We start from the raw sequence: 26,061 nt of genomic DNA, 5'->3' as shown, positions 1-26,061 counted from the left end.
TGGGCTAGATATAGGGTTATATACTATATTAATGTAATGACCTCATATCCTTATCCTCATTAGCACTAGGCCCTAACCAATCAAGCTGACCTGTCAGAGTAGTGCTTGATATAAGTACAGGATTTTATTCTTTATCTTTTTTTTTGTCACTGTCTTCTTTTTTTGTCACTCCTCCCTCTCACTGCATTTTCCTAGGGCCCCCAGATGTGGACCAACCCTGTGAGCCAAGCTTACAGGCCTGGAGTCCAGAACTCCATCTGTACCATATGAACATGACAGTCCCTTGTCCAGCAGAAGGCTGTAGTCTGGAGCTGCTCTTCCTCCATCCAGTCCATGCAGATAGCCTTACACTGTGGATCACCTACCTCTCCATGGATTCCTCCCAAGCTCTCTTTGACATGGAGGTCTTAATGGAAAACCATGAGTCTATTCATCTGGGACCCTTGGACACCTTCTGTGATACTCCCCTCACTGTCAAACTTAATGTTGAATGGAAAGTCTCAGGAGTGAAGGTCTACACGTTTGATGAGAGGATGGAAATTGATGCAGCTCTCCTTACCTCTAAGCCTCATAGCCCACTGTGCTCTGGCTGCAGGCCTGTGAAGTACCAGATCCTTCGGGATCCCCCATTTAAAAGCAACTCCCCTATCATGGTGGCACACCGTCATCGGAAATTCACTGATAAGTGAGTTGGAAAACTGTCTTGGAATTTTTCTAGTGTTTTCAATGGGATTATGGTTTTCTTTCTTTAGGAATTTTTAAACACCTATTATGTTCTAGGGGGCTATGGTAAATACTAGGGAAACAAATATTAAACAGTCTCTGCTTTCAAGAAGCTTACAGTCAGTTCAGTAGACATTTAATAAGCACCTACTATGTGTCAAGTGCTGGAGAAACAAAGTCCAAAGTGAACAGCTAATGCTGTCAAGGAGCTTACTCTCAATTCACCATGAATTTATTAAGTGTCTCCTATACTAAGTACTAAGGAACAAAAGACAGTCCCAGACCTCAAGGGATTTACCCTCTACTGAGGGGGACAAAATGAGTGCATAGAAAAGAAAATAGAAAATCTAGATAGTAAGTGTGAAGTGGTTTCTGAAGGGAAGAGTGTTAGTTTTTCTGGAGGAGATGACATTTGAACTGAGTTTTGAAGGAAGCTCAGGATTCTAGAAGGAGGAAGAACATTCTAGGCAGGGTTGACAGCTTAGGCCAAGGCAAAGAAATGGGAGGTGAAATGCCTTATATGAAAAACAGCAAGTGGTTAAATAGGTCTGGAATGTAAAATATATAGAGGAGAATAATATGCTATAAGATTGGAAAGGTAGATTGGAGCCAAATTGGAAAGGGCTTTAAAAAAGAAAAGAAAGAGAAGAGTTTAGCTTTTATCCTAAAGACAAAGAAAAGCCTCCTTCTTGAGGAGGGAAATGTCATGGTCAGATCTTTGCATTGAGAATATTGATTTATAAGTTATGTGGAGGACGGTTTGGAGAGGGGCCAGACATGAGGCGGCGAGACTACTTAGATTATTGCAGGAGTTGAGGAACGAGGTGATAAAGGCCCTATTACTATTGTATGCATGTGAGTGGAGAGAAGGGAATGGATGAACATATACTTCCCAAACAAACTCAATGAAACACGGCAATGCATTGGATGTGGGGAGTAAGGGAAAGTGAAAGGTTGAAGATGACTCTGAGGTAAAGTTGGGTAATTAGAAGTATGATGATCCCACCAATGGAAATTAGGGAAGTTTGAAAGAGGGGATCATTTTTTTGGGAGGTAAATAAGGGTCTGTTTTGGACATGTTAAGATTAAGATACCTGTAGGCATCATGCATTTGGAGCAGCCCGATATCTGTTTGGTTATATTGGCCTGTGTTCAGTAAAAAGAATAGGGCTGGTTATATAGATATAGAAGTCACCTGAAAAGACATGACAATTAAACCCCTGGCAGTTCATGAGATGACTAAGATAGAGATTGGAGAGAAGCACACAACAGAGCCCTGTAATACACTCATAACTGGAGAAAAGGATGATGATTCTGCAAATGACACTGAGAATTATTGGCCAGATACATAGGTGAAAAAACAGAGAGTAGTGTCATGAACATTCAGGATGTTACAGGTTTCTATTTAAAGAAGGTGGTCAGCAGTATCGAATGCTACAGAGAATTTAAGAAGATTAAGTACTAAGAAAAAGCTATAAGATTTGGCAATTATTAAATGATTGATAACCTCATAGAGCAGTTTCAGTTGAATGCTGAGGAGGAAGCCAGATTGTAGTGGGTTAAAAAGTGAGCGTAAGATAAGAAAATGGAGGAAACAAATGTAGATATCTTGTTCTAGGAGTTCAGCTATGAAATGGAAAAGAGATATAGGCCGGTATATGGGGAAATAGTAGGATTAAATGAAGGTATTTTTATTTGTTTGTTTTCCAGGATGCAGTAGATTTGGGCATATTTGTAAGCAATAGGGAATGAGCCAGCAAATAAAGATAGATTTAAAATTGGTGGGGATGGGGGTAAGAATAGTTCCCAGGGATAGGCTTCCAGAGAAGGTGGAAAGGGATGAGAGCAAAGACACAAGTAGAAAGGTTAGTGTTGTCAGGAAATAAGAACTACCTCTACCTCCTAGATTGGAGTAAAGGAAGAGAGAAATGGATCATTACATTGAGGTGGCTTGAAGTATGAAGTTGGAGAGGAAAAGGAGCTTGTGATGGATAACCTCAATTTTTTTGACATAATACTTGGTGAATTCTTCTATTAGGGATTACAAGAGGGAAATTGTGTAGGTAGTTTGAGGAGAAGGGAGAAAAGCTACAGCAGATGCTTAGTATGGTAGACTATAGAGTCAATTGGGAAAATGGTAAAAGGATCGTTGTTCAAGAACGTGGCTCATAGAGGATTGGGCTAGCATGATTGTGTGACTTTCTCCATTTACATTCAGTAGCATGGATGTAGGATTTGGGAAAGTGGATGGACAGTGGGAACATTCGTGGGTGATAATGAGATCAAAGATCTGCTTGAACTTTTTTATCCCTGTATGATGCTGTAGTAGAGTGAAGGTCATGGAGATAATAATAATAATACTTAAATACTTTAAGGTATGTGAAGAGCTTTACACATAGACTCTCATTTGATTCTCACAATAATCCCTTGAGGTAGGGAAATAGTATCTACTCAGATAAATAAATAGAAAATAACCACAAAGTAAATACAAAACAATCTCACTTGGGAGTGGAGAAAAGCATTCAACAAGGGGGATCAAGAAAGCCCTTGTCTAGTTGCTGATACCTGAACCGAAGGAAGTTTGAAGAAAGCCTGGATTTTGAAAAAGCAGGGATGAGGATAAAGTGCATTTCAGTCATACAGCCTTTACAAGGGCATGGAGGTTAGAGATGAAATATCACGGACAGGGAAAAGTCAGGTAGGTGACAATTGCACAGACTGTAGAGTAAGCAAAATTTGTTTAAGGAGCCACTGAACTCACCTTCCTGTAGCTCATTCACCGCAAACTTGGCAACTACCTAATGCAGCAAGAATTTCTCCTGGCTATCAAAATCTGCCTGAGGAAAGATTGTGATATGCTCATTCATACTGAGGTTTAAAGAGCTAATGACATTAAAAACAAAACAAAGCAAAACATTTCAATAAGCATAAATGAAAGGAGTTGCTATGTACAAGTATCTGTGCCAAAACTAAGGAGGATTGAGAGTTGAATAAAACACTGGCCTTCCCTCAAGGAATTTGTAGTCTTATAGAAAAGATACAGAAATGACTATGAAATAAGGCAGTTTACGTTAAAGGTGTGAGAGATACAAAGTGTTGTGAATGAGGTTTATAATAATAAGGCTGTGATAAGGCTTAATATCTTCATTCTCCTCAGCTACTGATGTATAAACAAAGGATAAATAGTAATTATCTAGATGAAGAACATTAGGCATCATAGAAAATCTTCTAGAACATAGACTTCTTCTAGAATATAGGAGAGTGGGAGAATAGGGCAAGCTAATAATCCTGAACACATACTTGGTACCATACTATAAGAAAGCTGCCTCATCTTTATAAGACTTTTTCTTGGGAAATAATCATCTGGACCAGCGCAAGAATTCTCTGGTTGGCCTTGTTGCCTCAAATATCTCCCAGTTCTAATCCACCTTCCAGGTGATCTTCCTAAAGTGCAGGTCTAATACGAACCTTCTGCTCACTAAACTCCAATGGCTCCCTATTACCTCTGGGATCAAATACAAAATCCTCTGTTTAGCTTTTAAAGCCCTTCATCACCTGGGCGCTTCCTACCTTTCCATTCCTCTTACACTTTCATGGCCCTTCACCTACTCTGCCATCCAGCAATATCCTCATTGCTGATCCTCACAAAGGACATTCCCTCTCCCTGCTATGGTCATTTCCACTCACTTCCCCCTCCCCCAGTGCTTGGCATTCTCTCCCTCTTTCTCTCTATGTCCTGGCTTCCCTTGCTTCCTTCAAATCATAGCTACTCACCCCCCATACCACACACCACTACTGTAAGAAGTTTTCCTTGTGCTCCTTAGGTGTTTCCTCTAAGATATCTCCAATTTTCCTATACAGTAATAATATTTTGCATGTGCACAGTGGTTTACACGTTGTTTCTTCCACTAGAATTGAGTTCCCTGAGAGCAGGGACTGTTTTTGGCTTTCTTTCTATCCCCAAGGCTTAACAAAGCACTTGGCACATAGCAAGCGATTAATAAATACTTGTTTACTTTATTTGCCTTGGAAATAAAAAAAAGTTGTTTATTTGACCTTTTCAAAGAAGTACGAAGAAAAAAATTCAAAGAAAAACCAAAGTTAATCCCAAGTGCCATAGCTGCCATCATCCTGGTTACTTCTAAGATGCCCCCAAATCAGTTCCTTTTCATATCATCAACTGGGTGGTACAGCGCATAGACCACTGACACTGGAATGCGGAAGAACTTTACTGGCCTTAGATGTTTACCAGCTCTTTGATCCTGGCAAGTCGCTTAACCTTTCTCAGTCTCAGCTTCTTCATCTGTAAAGTGGAGGTAATAATACTCTCATAGTTGTTATGAGGACAAAAGGAGATCATCTTTTTATCTAAAGTACTATATACACACTAGCTATTGCTATGATGTAGTTATGTGCCTTCTTAACATTTCTCTATACTAAAACATTTGCAGAGGACAAGAGTGCATTCAATTCATTCATCATTTAACCTTGACTCTTTACCCACCACGTATATATGGTATAGTCTGGAAGGGAGTGGGTAGAGGAGAATATAAATATAAATGACACGGTCCATGGTTTTAAAGAGCTTAATTCTAGTAGAAGACACAAGACATGTACACAAATAACCATAATATTTGTTGTAGTAAGTAAACATGACAAGAACCAGAAGAGAGACACAAAGTACTATAAGGGTGATCGGAGACCTTGAGAGTAAAGACCGTTTCATTCTTTGTATTTGTTTCTCCAACACCTAGCATTGTATTTGACATAGAGGAAGCCTTTAATGTTTGTTGATTAATTGCAGGAAAAGATCAATTCCCTCTAGAGACTGGGGGGGGTGGTAATCAGGAAAAACCTTCACGGAGAGGGTTGGATTTGATTTTAGCTTGAAAGGGTGGATAGATTTGTTCAGACAGACATGGGAGTGGGGAAGGTTTTTTCCAAATAGACAGAACAGTGTGACCAAAGGCAGGAAGAAGGCAGGCATGGGGGATAGAATGCATATTTGGGGAATGATGCTCTGGTCCAATTTGGTTGGAACAAAGGGTACATTAAAAGAATAGTAGAAGTTCAGGCCTGATTGCCATAACCATGAATAACAAGCTGCAGAACTAGTGATTCATTCAGTAGGTAATGGGGAGCCAATGAAACTTTGCAGCCATTATCAGTCTCATGTTTAATGAAGGTAACTGTAACAGTGGTGTGCAGGCTGAGAAACTAGAAGGGGAGAGCGTGTCTCTTTGTACTATCCCATAGCCTTCTTTCACTGTTTCCCCTTTGGTTTTGACAGGGAAGTTACTCCTGGTCAGGTATATCAATACCAGATTCAAGCTGCAGCTGGCACAGAACTGGGAGAAGCCTCTCCTCCTCTGATCCATATCCATGGCACCCCCTACTGTGGGGATGGGCAGGTGACAGAGTGAGTACTTTTTCCAGTAGGAACTTATGCGCAAAGATGGTTGCACGGCAAAGGATTTTCAGCCCCTAGTTTGGGTTTTGATGTATTATGTGAAGTTGGGGTAGGGTAAGACATGTCAACCTTTTTAGTCAATCATAGATTCCCAGAATCCAGAGCTTAAATAGGAATCTTTAATGGGAATCACAGTCCACCCGCCTCTAGAGTTTGGTAGTTGGTCTGAGCTCCTTACTTTGTGGTAACTCCACATTATTTGAAAAAAAGTGGTTACTGGTCAGTGACCCAAAGAGGCACCTAAGTGAGAGAGAAGAAGATGAATCGTAAGCTGCTACTTAAACATGACCTGAGAACCAACAAATTGGCAGGGTAGTAAATTAGAAAGACCATCGAGCTAGGTTCCAGGGTTGGCTCGGCCACTAACTAGCTGAGTTACCTAAGAGCTAGTGAGAAACCCAGGGGAAGAGAGTGTACCATCACATTGCCTTAGAAATAGAAATATTTGTTCTTGTAAACTTCTTGATTCTATGTTATTGTATTTTGTTTTGTTTTAGTTCTCCCATAGTTACCTAATAAAGCTCCTTTTGGAATGTCAAACTTATCTTTGTTAAATTGAAGGAGTAAAGATTTCTTTTTCCATCCTCAGACCTAGAGAAACAGGGTTTTGGGATTACCCCTAGAGGCCAAGGTGTGGTGATTGTTATTACAGAGACCAGATCATTTATCACACGTTCTGGAAGCTGGACTTCCCAGAAAGGTGAAAACAGAAAGGAGGAATCATGAGTGTTCTTCCTTTCCTATCCAGGATATTTCCTAAGGTCATAGGGATGTCTTCTACCATAAAATGTCCCAGTGGAATTGGCTCAATATCTGGGCTCTGTAATGGTAGATGAGTCACGGCACGAGCTTTCAATATTTCCCTTTCGGGCTTGGAAGACCAAAAGAGTTATCATAAGGGGCTGAATAGAAGAGTCTTGAATTGCAAACATGGTGAAATATTTAGAGCCTTGGAAGAGAGTGTTTCAAAAGCCTTGTGATCAGAGCAATTCATGAAGTTGTAGTACATCTTGGCAAAGGACCAACGGTGTCTTTGTCAAATTATGTATCTTTTTCTTCTATAAAGAACATTGTTATTGACTAGAAAACATTCAGTGCCTCAGAGTCATGAAGCATTCTGTACTCCGAGCATTATGTAGTGAAGTGTCAAGAGTCACAAGCAAGGGTTTATGTTTATGGTAATGCACTTGCACAGACTAAACAGTCAGGAACTAATGCAACTTTCTGGAAAACATCTAACACTCTAGAAGGACATTTTTCAGTGGGCAATGAGAAGTCAATTATAATTTTCCTTTTGTGGGGGAAAATGGCAGAAACAACAGCCTTAGAGAAGCTTAAAGTTCTAGCTTTCTTTTAGTGGTTGGCCTATCATGGCTTGAATATTCCTTATGATGTGTGAAAAGAACATCAAGAGTACTGATATAGTCACCTAATCAGGTGGCATATCAATGTCACTTTTTAAAAATTTGCTCCTTGGATTCCAGTTAAATCGAAAGAAGCACAATTTTGAATTCTCCATGCATTTATCTTCTGCTAATCTCATGATCAGACCATCAATAGAGCATAGTACTACATGTGGTATCCTCCAAAGCATTATTAAGTTCAATAAAGTATTGGGAAATCTCAGGGGCCAAATAAACTCAGAACTGTGGTTATTTAAGTCAGAACTGTCACAAATCTCTTCCCATCGCAATCCATATTCTGCTGGGCTATGACAGTCATCTTCCTAAAACATAATTATCTATTGTATCAACTCCCAACTCAATCAACTTCATTAGCTTCCTATCACCAAAGTCCTCTGGCATTCACAGCCTTTTATAACTTCCCTCCCTCTGCCACTCACCTTTCCAGTCTCCTTTATTCCTTATCCTCCCCTATTCCCATACTTGACAATCCAATATCATTGACTTCCTTGTAGTTCCTGGAATGTTACTCCTTCTTCTGACTGTGGGCATTTGTCTAGAATGTTGTAATTGTATAAATGGTTCTGCTCACTTCACTTTACATCAGGTCATATAAGTCTTCCCAAGTTGCTCTGAAACTGTTCTTTTCATTGTTCCTTACAGCAAAATACTATCCAGTATAATGCATATACCATAGTTTGGTCAGCTCCACCTCACTTGAAAATCACCTCCTTGGTTTCTGATTCTTTGCATAGATTCTCTGCTGTTATTAGGAGTGTTGTTTTCACTTCTGAAATCATAGTTTAGAACTCCATCAAAAAACTGGAGAACATTCAGAGAAGGACAACAAAGATGTTGAAGGACCTTGGATCCATGTCACGTGAGACTCATTTGAAGATGTTTAGTCTGGGGAAGAAAAGACCAAAGGGAGAATACAGTATTTGAAAAACTGTCACATAGAGGAGTGATTAGACTCATCCTGTCTGCCTCATGAGAGAACAACCACAAGCACTGGATGGAAGTGGAAAAGAAGAAAATTTGACTTTGATGTCAAGAAAGACTTCCTAATTATTAGAGCTGTCCAATGGGCTTACCTCAAGAGGTGGTGGGTTCCCTTTCCTTGGAGGTCTTCAAACACAGGCTAGATGCCTTCTTGTTGGATATGTTGTAGTAGGGATTCCTTCCTAGATTGCCACTGAGTTACTTTACAACTCTCAAATTCTATGCTTCTATGAACTGTGTGACCAACTATTTAACCTGTCTGGACCTCAGCTTGCTCATATGTAAAAATGAAGGGATTTGGCTAAGTGACTGCATAGGTCCCATTTAGCCCTAAATCTCTAAACCTCTGAAGTCCCTCCTTGCTCAAATGGCATAGATAATGAAGACGTTCAAGTTGGAAGGCGACCTTGTGACCAGTCCAAATTTCTGATCTTTCAGATGAGGAAACGGAAGCCAAAATGGTTCCAGTGACTTGCTCAAAGCCATAGAATCTAGTGGAATGAACAAGCGACAACTATGGTCTCCTGATTCTTACTTAGCTTATTTAAATACATCAGAGATTTTAAAAGTGTATAGAAGTTTTATTGATTTTTACAAACTCTTTTAAGATACAGAGATCATAATTTTAAGTTACGGAACTGGATAAAGTTACCATAACAGGACACGCACCATATTTTAACTTGCTTTATCACAAAGACCAAAGGAAAAGCCACCATTTCTCACTCCTTTTCTCTTAGAAGTCTGGGAGAAGAATGCGATGATGGAGATTTGCTTGATGGAGATGGCTGCTCTAGAAAATGTGAGAAGGAAAAAGGCTTCAACTGTGTTGGTGAGTCTAGAACATTCTCCCTGGGGCTGTTTTTGGATCTATTTGCTTTTGTCAGTGAAAAGGAATCTTTTTTTTTTATTCTTGTTACTATTACTTAGGCATTCACTGGGGAGGAACACAACTGTTCATCCATGTTGCTTATGGCAGCATTATTGTATTTGAGTATGACAAAATCCCTAAAACTAGAAAGGAAGCTTGACTATAATTTTCATTTAGCATTAATTTACTTCATAGACATTAGACACAATTTGTTGTGGGTTGTGCAGAACATATGCTTGATATGGTCTCCTTACTCTAAAAGCTTGGGTTCTTAGCTCAAAGAGATATAGACCTTAAAAAAGGAATATGGAGGCCATCTAGTAAGTTCGCTACAGTGGATAGAGAGCTGGGCCTGGAGGCAGGAAGATTCATCTTCTTGAGTTCAAATCTGACCTCAGATGCTTAGTAGCTGTATGTTCCTTCTCCAGCTCATTTTATACGTGAGGAACTGAGGCAAACAGGGTTAAGTGACTTACCCAAGGTCATACAGCTGTGTGATCATGGGTGAGTCACTTAACCCTGCTTGCCTCAGTTCCTCATATGTAAAATGAGCTGGGGAAGAAAATGTCAAACCACTCCAGTATCTTTGCCCAGAACACTCCAAATGGGTCATGAAGAATCAGACATGATTGAATTGACACAAGAACAACAGTAAGTCCAGCCTTCTATTTAGTGCAGGAATTCTCTCTACAGAATTCCTGCCAGGTAGTTATCTGGGCTGTTCGATTCATTTCTACAAACATTTATTGTGTGACTACTATGAACCAGGAACTGAGCTAGGCACTGAAAATAGGAAGACAAAAATGGAAGATTCCCTGCTATTATTGAGTTTATATCACATGTGAGGGAAAACAATATGTGCACATATCAGTAAATGAAAAAACATATACCAAGAGAATACAAGTATTTGGAGACGGGAGACACTAATTACTGGACAGATGGGGAAAGGCCTCATTGAGTAGATGGCACATTATGTCAGTGAGAATGGCTCATTGGAAGGAGATCTGGATTCAGAGTCAGAGAACCTGGGTTTTGATCACAGCCTTGCCACTTTCAGGTTACCTGAGTGTCCTTACAAGTCCCTTACTTTCTCTGAGCCTTATTTCCTCATCTGTCAAATGAATGGGATTGGATTAGATGTCCTTGAAGTTCCCCTCCAAATCTAAATCCATGATCCTAAAATACAATCATATGAATTAAGCCTTTACTGGACCTGCAGAGTCTAAGTTATAGAGATAAGGAGGGAGAACATTCTAGTTGTGGGGGACAGTCTATATGCAAAGGCATGTAGATGAAGTGCCTGTGCAGCAACTGGTAAATAAATCAGTTTATAATGATAAGTAAGTCTAGAAAGATAGGCTGGCACCATATTTTTGTATTTTATCTTAGGGACAATAGAAGTTCACTGAAGGAAGCTTCTTGATCAGGGGAATCAGACTTATGCTTTAGCAATATCAATTCAGCCGCTGTGTAGAAGACGATTTAGAGAGGAGAATGAAGGTAAAGAGGCATAGGGTGTTATTTCAGTAGTTTAGATGAAAGGTGATCAAGGACTGAGCTGGAGGATGAGTGGAGGGGAATGATCCAGGATAGGATGTAGACATCAAATCAACAAGACTTCTGAGAGGAAGAGAACAATAATAAGTATAATAACTAGAACTTGTATAGCATTTTAAGGTTTGCAAAAAACTTTACAAATATCTTATTTTATTCCTAATATAACCCTGGGAGGTAGGTGCTATAATTATCCCCATTTTACAGATGAGGAAAGTGAACAAACAGAGGCTAAGTAACTTGCCCAAGATCATACAGCTAGTAAGTATCTGAAGCAGGATTTACATTTGGGTCTTCTTGACTCCAGGTCTGGGACTCCATCCACTGTGCCACCTAGCTGAGATTATAAGATCATAGATTTAGAACTGAAAGGGATTTTACGTCACCATTTCCAATGACAATATATTCCATTTTTTAACAGCTCAGATGTGGGGAAGTTCTTATAAAGAACAGATGTGGGCTTCCCTATACTCCCACTGTTTTATCATTGTTCTGTCCTCTGGAGCTACATAAATTAAATGTAACCTGTTTCAAATAAAAATTATTATTATTATTAAAGATAATAACTAATACTTATATGGTGCTTTGGGTATTTGAAGACAGCTATTATGTTTGACATAAGTCTTCTTATCTTCTGGATAACTAGTCCTTCCCCTCCCTCCTACCCCGTCCCATACACACAGGTCTTTCAACTATTCTTCAGATACAATGGTTTTGAGTCCCCTCACCTTGACCTTGTCTTCATATGCTCAAGTGCCCCCAACCACTCAATTCTTGTGAAGAATTTGCTTTGTACATCTTAGAGAAAGTCACACATCTGAACTATTGATGGCTATTATTTGTCAATGTCCCTCCTAAACCTATCTGCTGGAAATGAACTCAACACTCTAGAAGCTAAGTCTGAGAAGAGAGGGAGCATCATTTCCCTGGTTCTGAGTGTTAAACTTCCATCCATTCAGCCTAGGATCTGCTCAACTTCTAAAGCAGCCATATGCCACATTATTCACCTAGGTGATGATTTTCATTAGGTCTTTTTATGTAATCTTCTTACATTTACCATTTAGCCAACTTTTGATTTTTGAACATAAGAGTATAGCTTTACATTTTACTCATTATATTTCAGTTGGTTAGTGCCCCAAACCTAAGAATAACTGGAACTAAATAATATTGTTTAAAGCCTTCCAGGGAAGCACATTCTGTAGCTTCTCAAAGTTATTTGTTACAGTAAACAGTAAAGTTCACAGTCAAGTCTAATATGTTAAACAGAACCCAGAACACAGTCCCATTTTGTCCTATCTCAACATACCAAGTATGGTGAAATAGAGCTGGAACTAGCGTGAAGTGATCAGATTTTTGCCCCAGGACACTGAAAAGTTCAAGGGGCCTGATGGCAGTTTTACTCCTTTAGCAGATAACATGAATTGAGCTTAGCACTTTTAAAAAAATTGTTTTGGTTTGTTCACAGGGGACTTATGATTTCATTGGTTGAGGCAGTCATTGCCAAAAGGGGGCTTTGGCTTCCTGAAGGGTCATTGCTTGATCTGAATAGGTAGATGATCAACCAATCTGAGGGTGGGGTAATGGGTCCAATCCCACCTACCTTGAGAAACAGTTGGAATGCCTATCTCCCACGTAGCATTATTCTTCCACTTCATTGTCTCCCACTTCTGTGCAAACTTCCAGTCTTTCCCCTTCTACCCACTTGGACCATGTAGAATCGTTATGACCCAGATTCCACCTTGGGTACTCACACCATCCACTGCACAAATGACATTGAGAAAATTCCCCAGTCCCCAGGGGAGTCCCTAGTCTGCCTTCCTGGTCCTCTTGTGGATATTGAAGGTGGAATTGACTGGTTCTGTACTCCAAGGCAGAGTTAGAGCCTCTTTGCACAGGGCTGTCCTGGAGCTAACTCCTACCTGCTGATAGTTAAATTTTCAGTGTGTATGTTGACACCTCAAAAATTACAAATCAGGTTCATACAACCAGTGTATGTCAGATATGGTATTTGAACTCAGATCTTCTGGGCCAGCACTCTATCCACTTTGCCATACTTCATCTTTATTTTAAGTCTTTATTGTCTTTTATTCTGAACTTAAATACCAAATAAAATGAATATTTCTATATAAAAAGTTCAACAGAGACAGAGAACTTTACATGCACAAGCTCTTATTTTTAGCTTGCTTTTTTCCGTCATGAAAAGAATAAATTCAACATATAACTTTCTAAGTTTCCTGTTTGCCTGTTTTCCTTCTGGCTTTCTTCTGGTTTCTTCTTTGTGTGTATAAACATGCTCCTTATCCTCCTTTCTTCTCTTTTTTAAATAGTCTTTTCACAACTCCCCTTCCCAACAACTCTCCCCATTAAAGAGGAAAAAAAAGAAATCTTTGTAATGAACATATATACTTCATCTTTCAAAAACAAAAGATGAAAACAAGCCATGCATGAGTGCGAGAATGTGTGTGCGTGTGTGTGTGTATGTTTAATACTTTCCTTAGCTGAGGAAAATATATCTATGTTCCCTTAAAAATAGCAATGGAAAAATACTGAACATTAGCATAAAATATGGAAGCAGACAGGAAGGTACTTGAGGCAGTGAGGTGTGCTAAATTTGTACTTAGATTTGGGTTCACTATGTGACCCTTGGGCAAGAGATTAATTCTTTCAGAGAGTTTCAGAGTTTAGCTTCCTCTTAGAGGCTGCTAAAATGTGAAGTGGATAGAACTGTGGGCCTGGAATCAGGAAGATCTGAGTTCAAATGCAGCCTTGGGCATTTATTAGCTATGTGACCTTGGGTGAGTCCTTTGAACCTCTGTTTGCCTTAGTTTCCTCTAATGTAAAATGGGGACAGTAGTAGACTATACCTCCAAGAGCTGTGAGGATAAAATGAAATGTTTATAAAGTGTTAAGCATAACGCCTGCCACATAGCAGGTGCTATATAAATGCTAGCCATCATTATGATTATTAATTGTCCTCTCTAAGTCTTAATTTTCTCTTCTGTAAGATACGTTTAATAACAGCACCTACCCTCAGGACTGTTCTGAACACTGGATTGTATGTTACATATTTTGCCTAAATATCAGGACTCATTTCTGTTACTTGACTAAATTAGCAGTGTGTGGGGTTTATGAGTTACATCTCCTAGACTCGCAGATTTTCAGGAGTCTGATGGAAAAGTAATCACCAATGGGACAATGACTCTACTCACAGCAGTTAGGCTGTTTTAAATTATTTTTTCTGTCCTTCTTCTTTTCCCTTTAAGTTCCAAAAGCAGTCAAATGAACAATCAATCTAATGCGTTTTTTTTTTTATGAGTGGAGCTTCTATTGAAAATTCTGGGTGTCTCTCACAAGCGGTTTGATTCTATTTGCTTCTATTGATCCCAAGAAAAAGACAATGACTTAAATTAGGCAACAGGGCGAGGCTAACCTGCACTCTAGGATATTAGAGTAGGCCTTGGTTATAATGAATTTATAACAGTAAACTCATGTTGATTGGGTCATTTGGGATATAGCTTCACATATTTATACAAAATGCATGTCTAAGTAGATACTCAAGCTCTATACTGCATGTTTCAGCAAACTAGTCAAAGAAAGCTTAACTACTTGACATGCCTAGAAATAGATATCATCAATTTGCAAGTAGGGTGTCTAGGACGAATTAGTGGAGTGAAATTAATTTAATTTAACAGAAATTTGTTAATCATGTCCAGGACTTCTAACAGTAGCTAACATTTATGTGGCACTTTAAGATTTGCAAAATGTTTTACAAATATTACCACATTTTATCTTTTCAACAACCCTGGGAGATAAGTGGCATTATGCCCATGTTATAGTTGAGAAAACTGAGGCAGAGGTTAAGTCACATAGCTAGACAGGATTTGAACACAGGTCTTCCTGATTGCAGATCTGACACTCTATCTACTGCACCACTTAGATGCCTCTGTCATCTAACCTTTGTAAAGCTAGTCTTGTAAATCCCTTTTAAGTGACGGGTGGCATCAAACCAAGGTAGATCCTTTCTATGGTACTGGTTACCCATTTTCTAACTGTTTGTCCTAGAAAGTGCTCAGACCTTCTCTGCTTCCAATACCTAATATCTTTACAGGAGAGCCAAGCCTGTGCTACATCTATGAGGGAGATGGGATATGTGAGCCTTTTGAGAAGATGAACAGCGTCCTAGACTGTGGCCTCTATACTCCCAAAGGATATTTGGATCAATGGGCCACTCAGGCTTATACATCTCATCAGGATAATAAGATGTGCCCTGTTTCCCTGGTGACTGGGGAACCTCTTTCCAAGGTAAGTCAAGTGTTATGACCAGAATAAGTAAATGGTAAATTAGTTGAAGTCTACCTTTGGTACCTTTGTACCCATTTGCCTTCTCCTGCCAGTCTTGGTTCTGCCTATCCCTGTATGTGCCTATTCTGCATCAGCTTCTCTAATGACCTATCATAATCTCTGAAAAAGTCTTAATTGATAAGACACTGTCCTTCGCTTAGGTCATTTGTATCTTAAAGTTAGCTCTTGAAAGTCAATAAATCGTAAGGCCCAAAGGAATGATTCTCTAATAGTGAAATCTGGAGTATTCCAACATCCAGTATGGGTAAAGAGTTGGTGACAGAGGGCCATGTTTGGGACCTTTCAAATCATCACATGCCTTCTTTGTAAGGTCAACTCTGTTTGTGAGCTAAGAAAAAGAAGATTTACTTCAGATGCCTAGGCAAGGATATACCATTAGAAGACTCAGTCGTCAAAGCAGTTGTTGTATTTGAATTGGGCTCCATTCTTAGGAAAGATGAAACCACTACTCTCTCAGTTGCTAAGACAAATTATTGGGGCAAAGGATTTGAAAGAGAGTTGCCAGGCTATTCCTGTATTGACTTCATCATCCACTTTAGCCTTTTAAGAGCTTAGAGAATTTAATGGATTTGAAGGGCTAGTGCATGGAAGAGGAATTAGATTTGTCATGCTTGATCTTGCAGGCCAGAACCAGAAGCAATGGGTAGATATTTCAAAGGGACAGATTCAGTCCCCATGTTTCCTAACAATTATAGCCATCTGGAAATGGAATGCCCCAAGGTAGTAAGTTCCTTTTCAATAGAGGTCTTTAAGCAGATGCTGTTTGACAACTTGTTGGAGATAGTGTGTGTGTGTGTGTGCATGTGCATGTGCACACATGGCCTCTGATGTCCCAACTATGAGATTCTGTGGTTGCTTCTGTGATAATGCTGCCTGGAAAACAGACTGGGAATGAATCCTTTGTCTCACCTCTCTACTAAACTACTCTTTCTCCAGGAAACATTTAATACAAAAGGATAGATTCCATTTTAGCCATGCAGAGCTTATGTTTACCTCTTGGGAAGGAATGGAAACTGGTGATAAGAATAGTAGTAGTATTAGCTAGCATTTATATAGTGCTTTCCAAATATTGTTCCCTTTCCTCCTCATTGCAACTCTGGGAGGTGGGTGGCATTATTCTCCCCATCTCCCATTTTACAGATGAGGAAACTGAAACAGGCAGAAGTAAAATGACTTGCCCAGGTTCATACAGCTAGTAAGTGTCTGAGGCTAGATTTGAAATCAGTCTTCCTGACTCCAGTTCCAGTGCTCTATCCCCTAGCTTCCTTGGTTTATGTGTATATATGCCTAGGGGGAAATGGTACCTATGAAACTTCTTGTAGGTGGATAACATTAAAGTAAATACTCAGAGTAATAATAACTAGCATTTATAAAGTGCTTTACAGTTTACAGAGTGCTCTAAATACACATGAACCTCCTAACAACCTAAGAGAGAGGCACCAGAAGTACCATCATGATGCCCGCTACAGTCTGGCATAGTGGATAAATGGTTATGCTCTGTCCATAGTAGGATTTGGAGATGGAAGAGAAATTGAACATCCCACTGAAGGCAAACTGGCACTAGTGGCTGGCCCCTGCTGAGGGGGCCACAGCAGCAGCAGTGCCCCACCCTCTTATCCATCCAAAAGGGCAGAAATTGGGCAGAGTATTACTTTCAATTCTTGTTACCACATTTTATGGAAAGACAAATAAAACCAAACCAAAGCAAATGAAAAACACTGACAGAGTGGAACATATTTCCAGGCAAAGGACAGCCAGGATGGTGGCAGAATTCAAAGCAATAGTATACAGAAATCAGTCAAAGAAACTAGAAATGGTTAACCCAAAAAATGGGGCAGCTAGGTGGCACAGTGGATACAGTGCCAGGACTGGAGTCAGGAAGAGTTCTCTTTCCGAGTTCAAACATAGCCAGTAGGCTGTGTGACCCTGGGCAAGTTACTTAACCCTGTTTGCCTCAGTTTCCTCATCTTCAAAATGAGCTGAAAATGGCAAACCACTTCAGTATCTTTGTCAAGAAAACCCCAATGGGGTCACAAAGAGTCTGACATGACTGGAAAGCAACTGAATTGAACCCAAAGAGCAAGAGATGGGAGCAAGAGGGGAGACAGAAATGAATATGAAAGAAGTCTTCAGCACTCAAAGAGTTGCCTTGGGGAGGGGGGATCAAACTTATTCTCTGTCTGGTCCTAGGAGACAGGACTAGGAACAGTGGGTGGAAGTAGCAGGGATGAAGATTCCAGAACAAATTAAAGAAGAAAAAATAACTTGCTGACCCTTGAGTTCTCCTCAAGTGAGATGGGCAGTTTCAGAAAAAAAAAAGTGACTTTCTGTCCTGGTTCCTTGTCCTAGAAGACCTTCAAGAGGAGGCTAGAAAATAATTTTTTGAGACTGTTGTAGGAATTGGAATAGATGCCTTCTGAGGTCCTTTCCGTAGCTGGCTGGGAGTTTTTGATTTTTTAAGCTAATAGGTTCACTACCACTTTGGTTTCAAACTGATAGCCTGAAAGATTTAGAAGCTACTGAACATCGCATCGCATAGCATTGCATTGTATTCCTTTGTCCCCTGATTCACATAGTATACTTTTAGTTGGAAATCTTTTCTTTCATTTTTATTTTTCAGGTTTGCAAATCCCACCATCCCAAGTCACCAGAGGATCGTTCTCTTGCTGGCTGGTTTCCCTGTATCACTAGTGAAGGACAGAGAAAGCAGCCTGAGATAGACCTAGAGAGGGATGAAAAGGTCTGGCTCAAGGTAAGTGACTTGCATGTCTTTTGTTTAGGCTGTTGGTATGCATACATACCTATGCATGTCTCTGTTTTTCTCTGGAATGGTCCAGAGCCAGGAATTTCCTTCCTTTTCTTGACCTCTGTTTGGGTTCTTAACTCATCTTTATCTCTCCTGATTTATTGGATGGGTGATCTGGAATTCCTTTCATGTAAAGCTCTTGAACTCAGTAGGCCTCTAACCCTTGTTCTCTGTGTTATTAATTATCTGAGTAGCATATCCAACAGACTTAAGTACCTTTATCAATAAATCAGAAAAAAAAGTTTAGAATCAGTAAAAACATCAGAATCTTGGGTCTGGTGGTCCCAGAAACCTGGTCACAAAGGGTAAGTCATTTCAATCACCAAACTGCTAAGGGGATGCAGACAGTAGAGAAACACTGGTTAATGGAAATGAATATAGGGGGTCCTATGTAGGGGGAAATGGTCACTATGAAACTTCTGGTTGGCAGAAAACATTTCAGAACACACCCATAATAATACTTAATACTTAGGAGGAAATAATGAAACGTAAAATTCAAAATGTAGACAATTGACATCCCTACAGGATTTCAATGAAATGTTCTCCCAAGTGTTTTTAAATATGGTTTAATGTGATAAAATGGGTTTGGGCAGTTGTAGAAGTACTGATGTTTCTTCTTAGAGTGAGATGTCCGTCTAATCTAAAAACAATTAATTTTGTAAATCCCCCTGACTATGTGCCTGCTAAGTGAGAGTCAGTATTTTAGGCATATACAGAAATAAATAAGATGTGACTCCTGTCCTCAAAGAGCTTGCAGTCTGTGAGGGGCGACGTGAGATATAGACAAGTGACTATAACATAAAATAGAATATTTTAAGTGCTTAGAAGAGATACGAGTAAAGTATTTTGAAAGCTCAGGATAGGCAAAGATCATATCTGATCAGAGGGAATTTGGCTTCATAGATGAAGTAGTATTCCTTCAAGACTCAGCTCAGTGAAGGCCTTTTCCTCCCTCTTCCACTCCAGCAGATGATCATGGCTTCCCCTCTTAAATCACCTTCTCTTCTGTGGTCACCTTGTATATATACCTTAGTGTTTACCTGCGAGCATCTTGAGGTCAGGGACTATTTTTGCCTTTCTTTGCATTCCTACTAGGGACCCTCTGGGGGGCCATGATGGAGAATTCCAAAGAGGTCCAAAAGCAATGTGGCTGATGGGAAATGGGGAGAAAATTTATTCTGAGCTCTCTCTTTAAATAGTGGTCCTGCAGGTCCAAGCCCTCCAATCAAAGGGTCCAATCAGAAGGGCAGAGAGTACCGATGGGATGTGAGTACCAGGCAGATTCAGTCTTGCAATGTAATGGGATTTTCAAATGATGAATTTCCTGGGGAAGGAAGGCATCTTTATTTTACAGATAGGGAAGCTCAGGCTGAGAGAGATGAAGTGACTTACCCAAGGTGTCATAAGCTAGCAAATATCTGAGGCAAGAGTCAAACTTAGGTCTTTCTAAGTCCAGCATTCTATCCCTTGCACCATGTAGCTGCCTTCATATCTTTCATGTCCTCCCTGAGTCTTCTCATCTCTGGGCTGAATGTCACTAAGTCTTTCACTATCTTCTCATATGACTTTGTTTCATGCCCTCTCACTATCTCTGTTACTCTTTTTAGATGCATTCCAACTTATTAGTGATTTATTGTTGTTGTTGTTCAGGTGTGTCCAACTCTTTGTAACCCCAACTGGAGTTTTCTTGGCAAAGATACCAGAATGGTATGCCATTTCCTTCTCCAGTTCCTTTTTACAGATAAGAAAGGTAAGGCAAACAGGGTTAAGTGACTTGCTTAGGATCACCCAGCTAGTAAGTGTTTGAAGCCAGATTTGAACTCAGGAAGATGTCTTCCTGACTCTAGGCCCATCATTCTATCCGCTGTGCCACCCTTACATAAATACTGTGAATGGATATTGAGGCAGTAGATGGTAGAGTAAAAGCCATACTGCTCTCAGTATGCTAATATTCTAGGCCAAGCAGACACAAAGGAAGTAGCTAGAGAAGTAGACAATAAATGCTTGTTGATTGGAATACCAAGCGACATATCCACATATACAAAATAACATGGTCGTGTTTATTTTCGTGGCAGCTCTAGAAGAATCTCAAATTTGGAATGGTTTCACTCAAACTGGAATGGATAGCAACCCCAAGAGAAACAACCACACACATGTGGTATTTTAAATATCACGTGCTACCACATCAGTGATACATTATGGACAGATGATTGCTTGGAGATTTGTACTGCACAAAGTCTCAAACTAATTATAGTCTCCTAAATAATGTTTCTTCTCATTCTTGCAGCTAGCCAAGTTCTCTGCATGAACTTCCAGCACATAGATGTTCAATAACGTTTTAATTGATTGTGCTTTGAAAGATGGGAATCCCTGATGCCTAAAGTATTTAATAATCTTTCCTTCCCTTTATCCATGATAGCATTGGTTTCTGCCCCTTGAAAACACTTGGATAATCATTTCTTCTTTTTCTAAAAGATAGGTAACTGTTGGTCTTTTTCACATGTTTCTCTATATCATCTAACCTTTGGAGTGGTGCAGGAATCAGGTGTGTACAATGAGCTGATAAGCAAAGTAGATTAGTATAGAGAAAATTGCACAGGAAATTTGAGTTTGGTCCTGGCTTTGCCTTGAGTAGTGTGACCTTGGTCAAAGTACTTAACCTCTTTGAAACTGTTTGCCTATCTATAAATAAATAAGGACTAGTTAATTTCTAAGATTCCTTCCAGCCCTAACATTCCATAATTGAATGAAAAAGGCATTTATTAAGTTCTTAAACTACTGGAGGTACAAATACAGAAATAAAGATAGTCCTTGCCCTTGAGAATCTTACACTCTGATGAGGGGAAAACATATATAAAGAAATAGTGGTCAGGGACAGATACTTTGGTACAGAAAAAAATAGGAACAGGAAGTAGGACCATAGGGGAATAGATTGACACATCCTGTCCAGAAACAGTGGCAGAGTTGATTCGATCATGTTTCATGGTTCTAGAACTGGATTGGAAAGGCTGGGGAATGAGGAAGTTAAGGAGATGGCTAGAGAGGAGGAAGTGAGGTGAAACATGGCCAAAGTTTTCCTGACAGCATTCTGGGAAGTTCAGTGACCAATCATAGAGGTCCTTAGTCATAAGTGGGCAGGATCATGAAATGTTCAAACTTAGCACAGAATAGTGAGGGAGAGGTAGCCACTGCACCAGTGCTAATTCTGGGAACCCTGTGTCAATAGAGATGTTAATGAACCACTACATACTCAGGGAAAAAATAGAGAGAAGAGAATGATGGTGGTTGGAAACTTGGAAATATCAATTTTCAGTGGCATAGTGAGGAGAGCTTTATCCTAGTGCAAGTAAGAGATGAAGGGCTTTTCAGAAGGAGTAAGCCAGTGTGGTCATTGCAATCTTGGAAAATACTGGGACCTATTTCTTTCACAGACTCTGTAGGGCTCACTTGGTTCAACAGTATGCCAAGAGGATATATGATGAATTTTGTTTTTCCCTGGAGAAAGTAGATTCTGGGGTGGTGTTTTTCTAACCTGTTAGGAACCAGGGAAGCTAGCAGTATAGAAGCCAGGGGCAGTTCATTTAATTAGGGTGATGGCAGTTCCAAAGAAGGGTCCCTAGACTCAATTGTGCTGGTATCTGGAGCTTTTAACCTAGTGTTAGAGTCTCTTTTTTGAGACTTAAAGGCACTTTATAGAAGAAATACATCCGTCAATGCTGAAAACATTAGGCCATATCAATGGATGCATTTAAGGGAAGGGTTTCTAACCGTGGGAACTTGGAACAATAATGGAAGAGTGAAGGGTAGAGTCCACCCCTCAAACAATTGATACCTGCAAAACTATGGCAGCTCATTTCTCAACTCCCACACACTTGAAGTTGAGAGTGGCCTCTCCAAAATCAGACAGGAAAGAGCAGAGGAAGGAAAGGGTGGGACCAAACCATTGGACATTGCCAAGGGACCTCAGCCATGATTGGTTTTCAGGCCATGGCAGAAGGAAGGATTGTCTGTTGGTTTTGTGAAAGGTTGCCCCTTGAACTTGGCACATGGTTGCAACCAGTTCCGGTAGGTACCCCAGGGTTTATGTTTATTCCACGCTTCAGAGGACTTCCAGGGTCAGGGCAGCTCAGGCATTTCATAGGAAAGGGAGGAGTCCTGCTCAAACAGGTCTGGTTGTTTTTTCTTCCTCTCAAGTCACAGGTAGGGAGGGTTCAATCAGTTTAGAAACTGAAAGCGAGTAGGTTGGAAGATTCCACACATTCAAGACTCCAGATGGAAAGGATTCCAGAAAAAGGGGCAGGACAAGAGGACTGGGGTACCAGGTGGGACAAGGATCCATACAATTTGCTGACTAGAGAAACAGCCCTTAAACCCTGCCGTCAAAATATAGGTTTTTTTTAGACTAGGTCTTTTCCCTCTCAAAGGTAGAAGGAAGATATGCCTGATATAGAGACCTTGGCCTCTGTTAAATTTAAGAAAAGTCGTCCTGGGATATGTCAGAGTTCTGTCTATCTTTTCTGTACCTGAAAGTGGCACCAAGGGATTTCCCAATGTGGCTCAGTAGATAGTATTGGAGTTGGGGCTAGGAAGACACAAATTCCAATCCTGCCTCATACACATATTGAGCAAATTATTTAAACCTTCATCAGCCTCAGTTTTCTAATCTGTAAAATGGGAATATTATCACTTATCTCACAAAGTTCTTGAGAGGATCAAGTCAAATAACACATGTAAAATACTTTACAAACTTGTAAATGTTAGCTATTTTCATTATTGTTATAATTATCATCAGACTCCTGGCATCAGATATGCAATCCAAACCCTTCTTGGACCTACTGATATATCAGCCCTTACTACTTTATAATCTTTGATTTGGAAGGAATTCTAAAGGTGATGTAATTCATGCCCCTGTACAGATATGGTCATCAGAATGGAGAATTATATCTTAGTAACAGAAAACACATGGTTTGTACAATGGTAGTAGACTATAGCTCTGACTACCTGTTTGCTCCCCTATTTCCTTTGACTGCTTCCTGATCTTTCTTGAGGAATGTTAAGTCTCAGACCTTCTGTAAACTCTTACCTCTGTTTTATATCTGAGTTCCCTGAGAGATGGATGATTAAACATCAGTGACCAGCTTAGAATTGTAGAATGCAGGGCCTTTAATATTGAGGCCCTGTGAAACTTTATAGAGTCTTTTCATGTGACCCTCTGGTTCACCTGTGGCATATAGCATAGAGCTCAAAGCAAATGGGATTGCCTTTGGAAAATTTGGCCCAGCATGTTCAGGATTTATTTTTATTCACTGGCCTTTGTGACCCATGTTCTCAGCTTGTGAGTTCAGAGGTGCTATTTGTAGTAGACAGAGTTGTAAGGCCATCCTGTGGTCTCAGACCTGTACCTCCTTCTGCCCCTGGTTTGTACCTAGCTTTTATAATTTTTATGACCCTCCCAATAATTTTTTAAAACTGTATTGCACTAGAATTTTATCATCAAAACTCACCTCCCTTATGGATTATGTCCCAAACAGGACAGAGTACAATGTGTTTTCCCAATTGCAGAACCATAACTGACTCATAGATTTAGCCAAAAGGTATTTTTACATCATTTATTTTTCTGACCATACCCATACTTTGACTTAATAATACATCCATTATATTATTAGAAGGGCCTTATTTTCCTCAGATTATTCTTTAATTTCAGTAAGGAGATCTTAGCCTTTGAATTTTCCTTCTTTCAGCTATCAAGGGGACAATGAATACAAAAATATCTATTAAATCTCAGCCCAACAAAGAGCAATCACTGTGTGATTTTCTTTCTTTTGCACATTGCCCCATCTTGGCTCCTTCTCTGTTCCTTCTAACTTCCAATACTTCCTTCACATATTCTCTCTCTCTCTCTCTCTCTCTCTCTCTCTCTCTCTCTCTCTCTTTCCCTTTTTCCTTCTCTTTCTGCCTCTGTTTCCCTCTTCCCCAACTTCTCCTTCTCCCTCTCTCTCTTCTTCTTTCCCTGTCTTTTTCTTTCTCTCTCTTACTCTTTTGTCTCCCTCGCTTTCTCTCCATTTTCCCTCCCCCATCTCTGTCTCTCTCCCTCTCCCCTTGCTCCCCTTTTTCTTCCTCTTCCTCACTCCATCTTTCTCTTTCACTTTCCCTATCCCTCCCACTTTTCTTCTTTTCTCCCTTTTTCTCTTTCTTCACATCCTCTTCTCTCCCCCTTCTTTTCTTTTCCCTTACATAGAATCATTGGATCTGAAAGTTAAGAGGAATTGCAGAGGTTCCTTATTTCAACCTATACTTGATCAGGAATACCCTCTGCAATATCTCCAGCAAGTGCTTATCCAGCCTGCCCTACAGGAATTCCAGTTATATGGGAATCACTGCCTCCCAAAGCAGCTCATTGCACTTTTGGACAGCTCTAATTTGCTACAAAGTTTTTCCTTGCATTGAACCAAGAACTTGTTCTCTGTAAAAATATACATTGTTCTCCATGTTCTCCCCACTGAATCAAAGAAAGAATGAAATACATTAAGGGCTTACTATGTGCCAAACATTGTACTAAGTACTGGGGATATATGTCTATCTTGTATTTAAGAATAAAAAGTAAGATGGCATCTTACCCTCAAAGAGATTCCATTCTTTATTTTTGTTTGTCTATTTTTAAAATTTTTTATTATTTTTAATTTTTTTTATTAATTTATTTTGATTTATCAACAATCACTTCCATATGCTTTTGAGTTTAAAATTTTTCTCCCTCTTCCTCCCCACCACCCTCCCCAAGATGGTGCACAATCTGATATAGGCTATATATACATACATTCTTATTAAACATATTATCAGATTAGTGATGTTGTAAGTAAAAATTAGAACCAATAGGAGGAACCACCAGAAAGGGGAAACAAAACTCAACAGAAAAGAAAAAAAAATAGCAAGTAGTATGCTTCAATCTGCATTCAAATTCCGTAGTTCTTTCTTTGGATGTGTATAGCATTTTCCATCACGAGGCCTCTGGAGATGTCTTAGATCCTTGTATTGCTGGGAAGGGTTAAGTTTATCAATATTAGTCATCAGACAATTTGGCTGTTATTGTGTACAACTTTCTCCTGGTTCTGCTCATTTCACTCAGCATCAGACCATACAAGTCTTTCCAAGTTTTTCTGAAGTCAGCCTGTTCATCATTTCTTATAGCTCAATAGTATTCCATTACATTCATATACCACAACTTGCTCAACCATTCCCAATTGATAGGCATCTTCTCAATTTCTAATTCTTTGCCACCACAAAAAGAGCTGCTATGAATATTTTCATACATGTGGGTCCTTTTCCCATTTGTATGATCTCTTTGGGATATAGCCTTAGAAATGCTATTGCTGGGTCAAAGGTATGCACATTTTTATAGTTCTTTGGACATAGTTCCAAATTGCTCTCCAAAATGGTTGGATCATTTCACAATCCCACCAACAATGCATTAGTGTTTCAATTTTCCCACATCTTCTCCAACATTTATCATTTTCCTGTTTTGTCATGTTGACCAATCTGATAGGTGTGATGTGGTACCTCAGAGTTGTTTCGATTTGCATTTCTCTAATCAATAGTGATTTAGAACAGTTTTTCATATGACCATAGATGGCTTTAATTTCTTCATCTGAGAACTGCCTGTTCATATCCTTTGACCATTTATCAATTGGGAATGACTTGCATTCTTATAAATTTGACTTAATTGTCTATATATTTTAGAAATGAGGCCTTATCATGGAAACTGGTTGTAAAAATTCTTTCCCAGTTTTCTACCTTCCTTTTAATCTTAGTTGCATTGGCTTTGTTTGTGCAAAAACTTTTCAATTTAATGTAATTAAAATTATCCATTTTGCTTTTG

General features: G+C 39.6%; 1 protein-coding gene across 1 annotated transcript in view; it reads left to right on the top strand.

Moving 5' to 3' along the window:
- Positions 1 to 5,122: 5,122 nt before the first annotated feature.
- The window catches only part of PAPPA2 (pappalysin 2), a 235,783-nt gene continuing 214,844 nt past the window's right edge, over positions 5,123 to 26,061 (top strand). Inside the window, exons 1-5 of the mRNA XM_078155787.1 lie at positions 5,123 to 5,127; positions 6,014 to 6,142; positions 9,336 to 9,427; positions 15,129 to 15,322; positions 18,003 to 18,134. Coding sequence (XP_078011913.1) covers positions 5,123 to 5,127; positions 6,014 to 6,142; positions 9,336 to 9,427; positions 15,129 to 15,322; positions 18,003 to 18,134 — 552 coding nt within the window. The remainder of the gene's footprint in view (positions 5,128 to 6,013; positions 6,143 to 9,335; positions 9,428 to 15,128; positions 15,323 to 18,002; positions 18,135 to 26,061) is intronic.

Source organism: Phascolarctos cinereus, unplaced genomic scaffold, assembly GCF_003287225.1.
Source record: "Phascolarctos cinereus isolate Bilbo 61053 unplaced genomic scaffold, phaCin_HiC Scaffold_5;HRSCAF=322, whole genome shotgun sequence".
NCBI lineage: Eukaryota > Metazoa > Chordata > Mammalia > Diprotodontia > Phascolarctidae > Phascolarctos > Phascolarctos cinereus.
The sequence above is the reverse complement of the archived record's forward strand: the minus strand, read 5'-3'. Positions and strand labels throughout refer to the sequence as shown.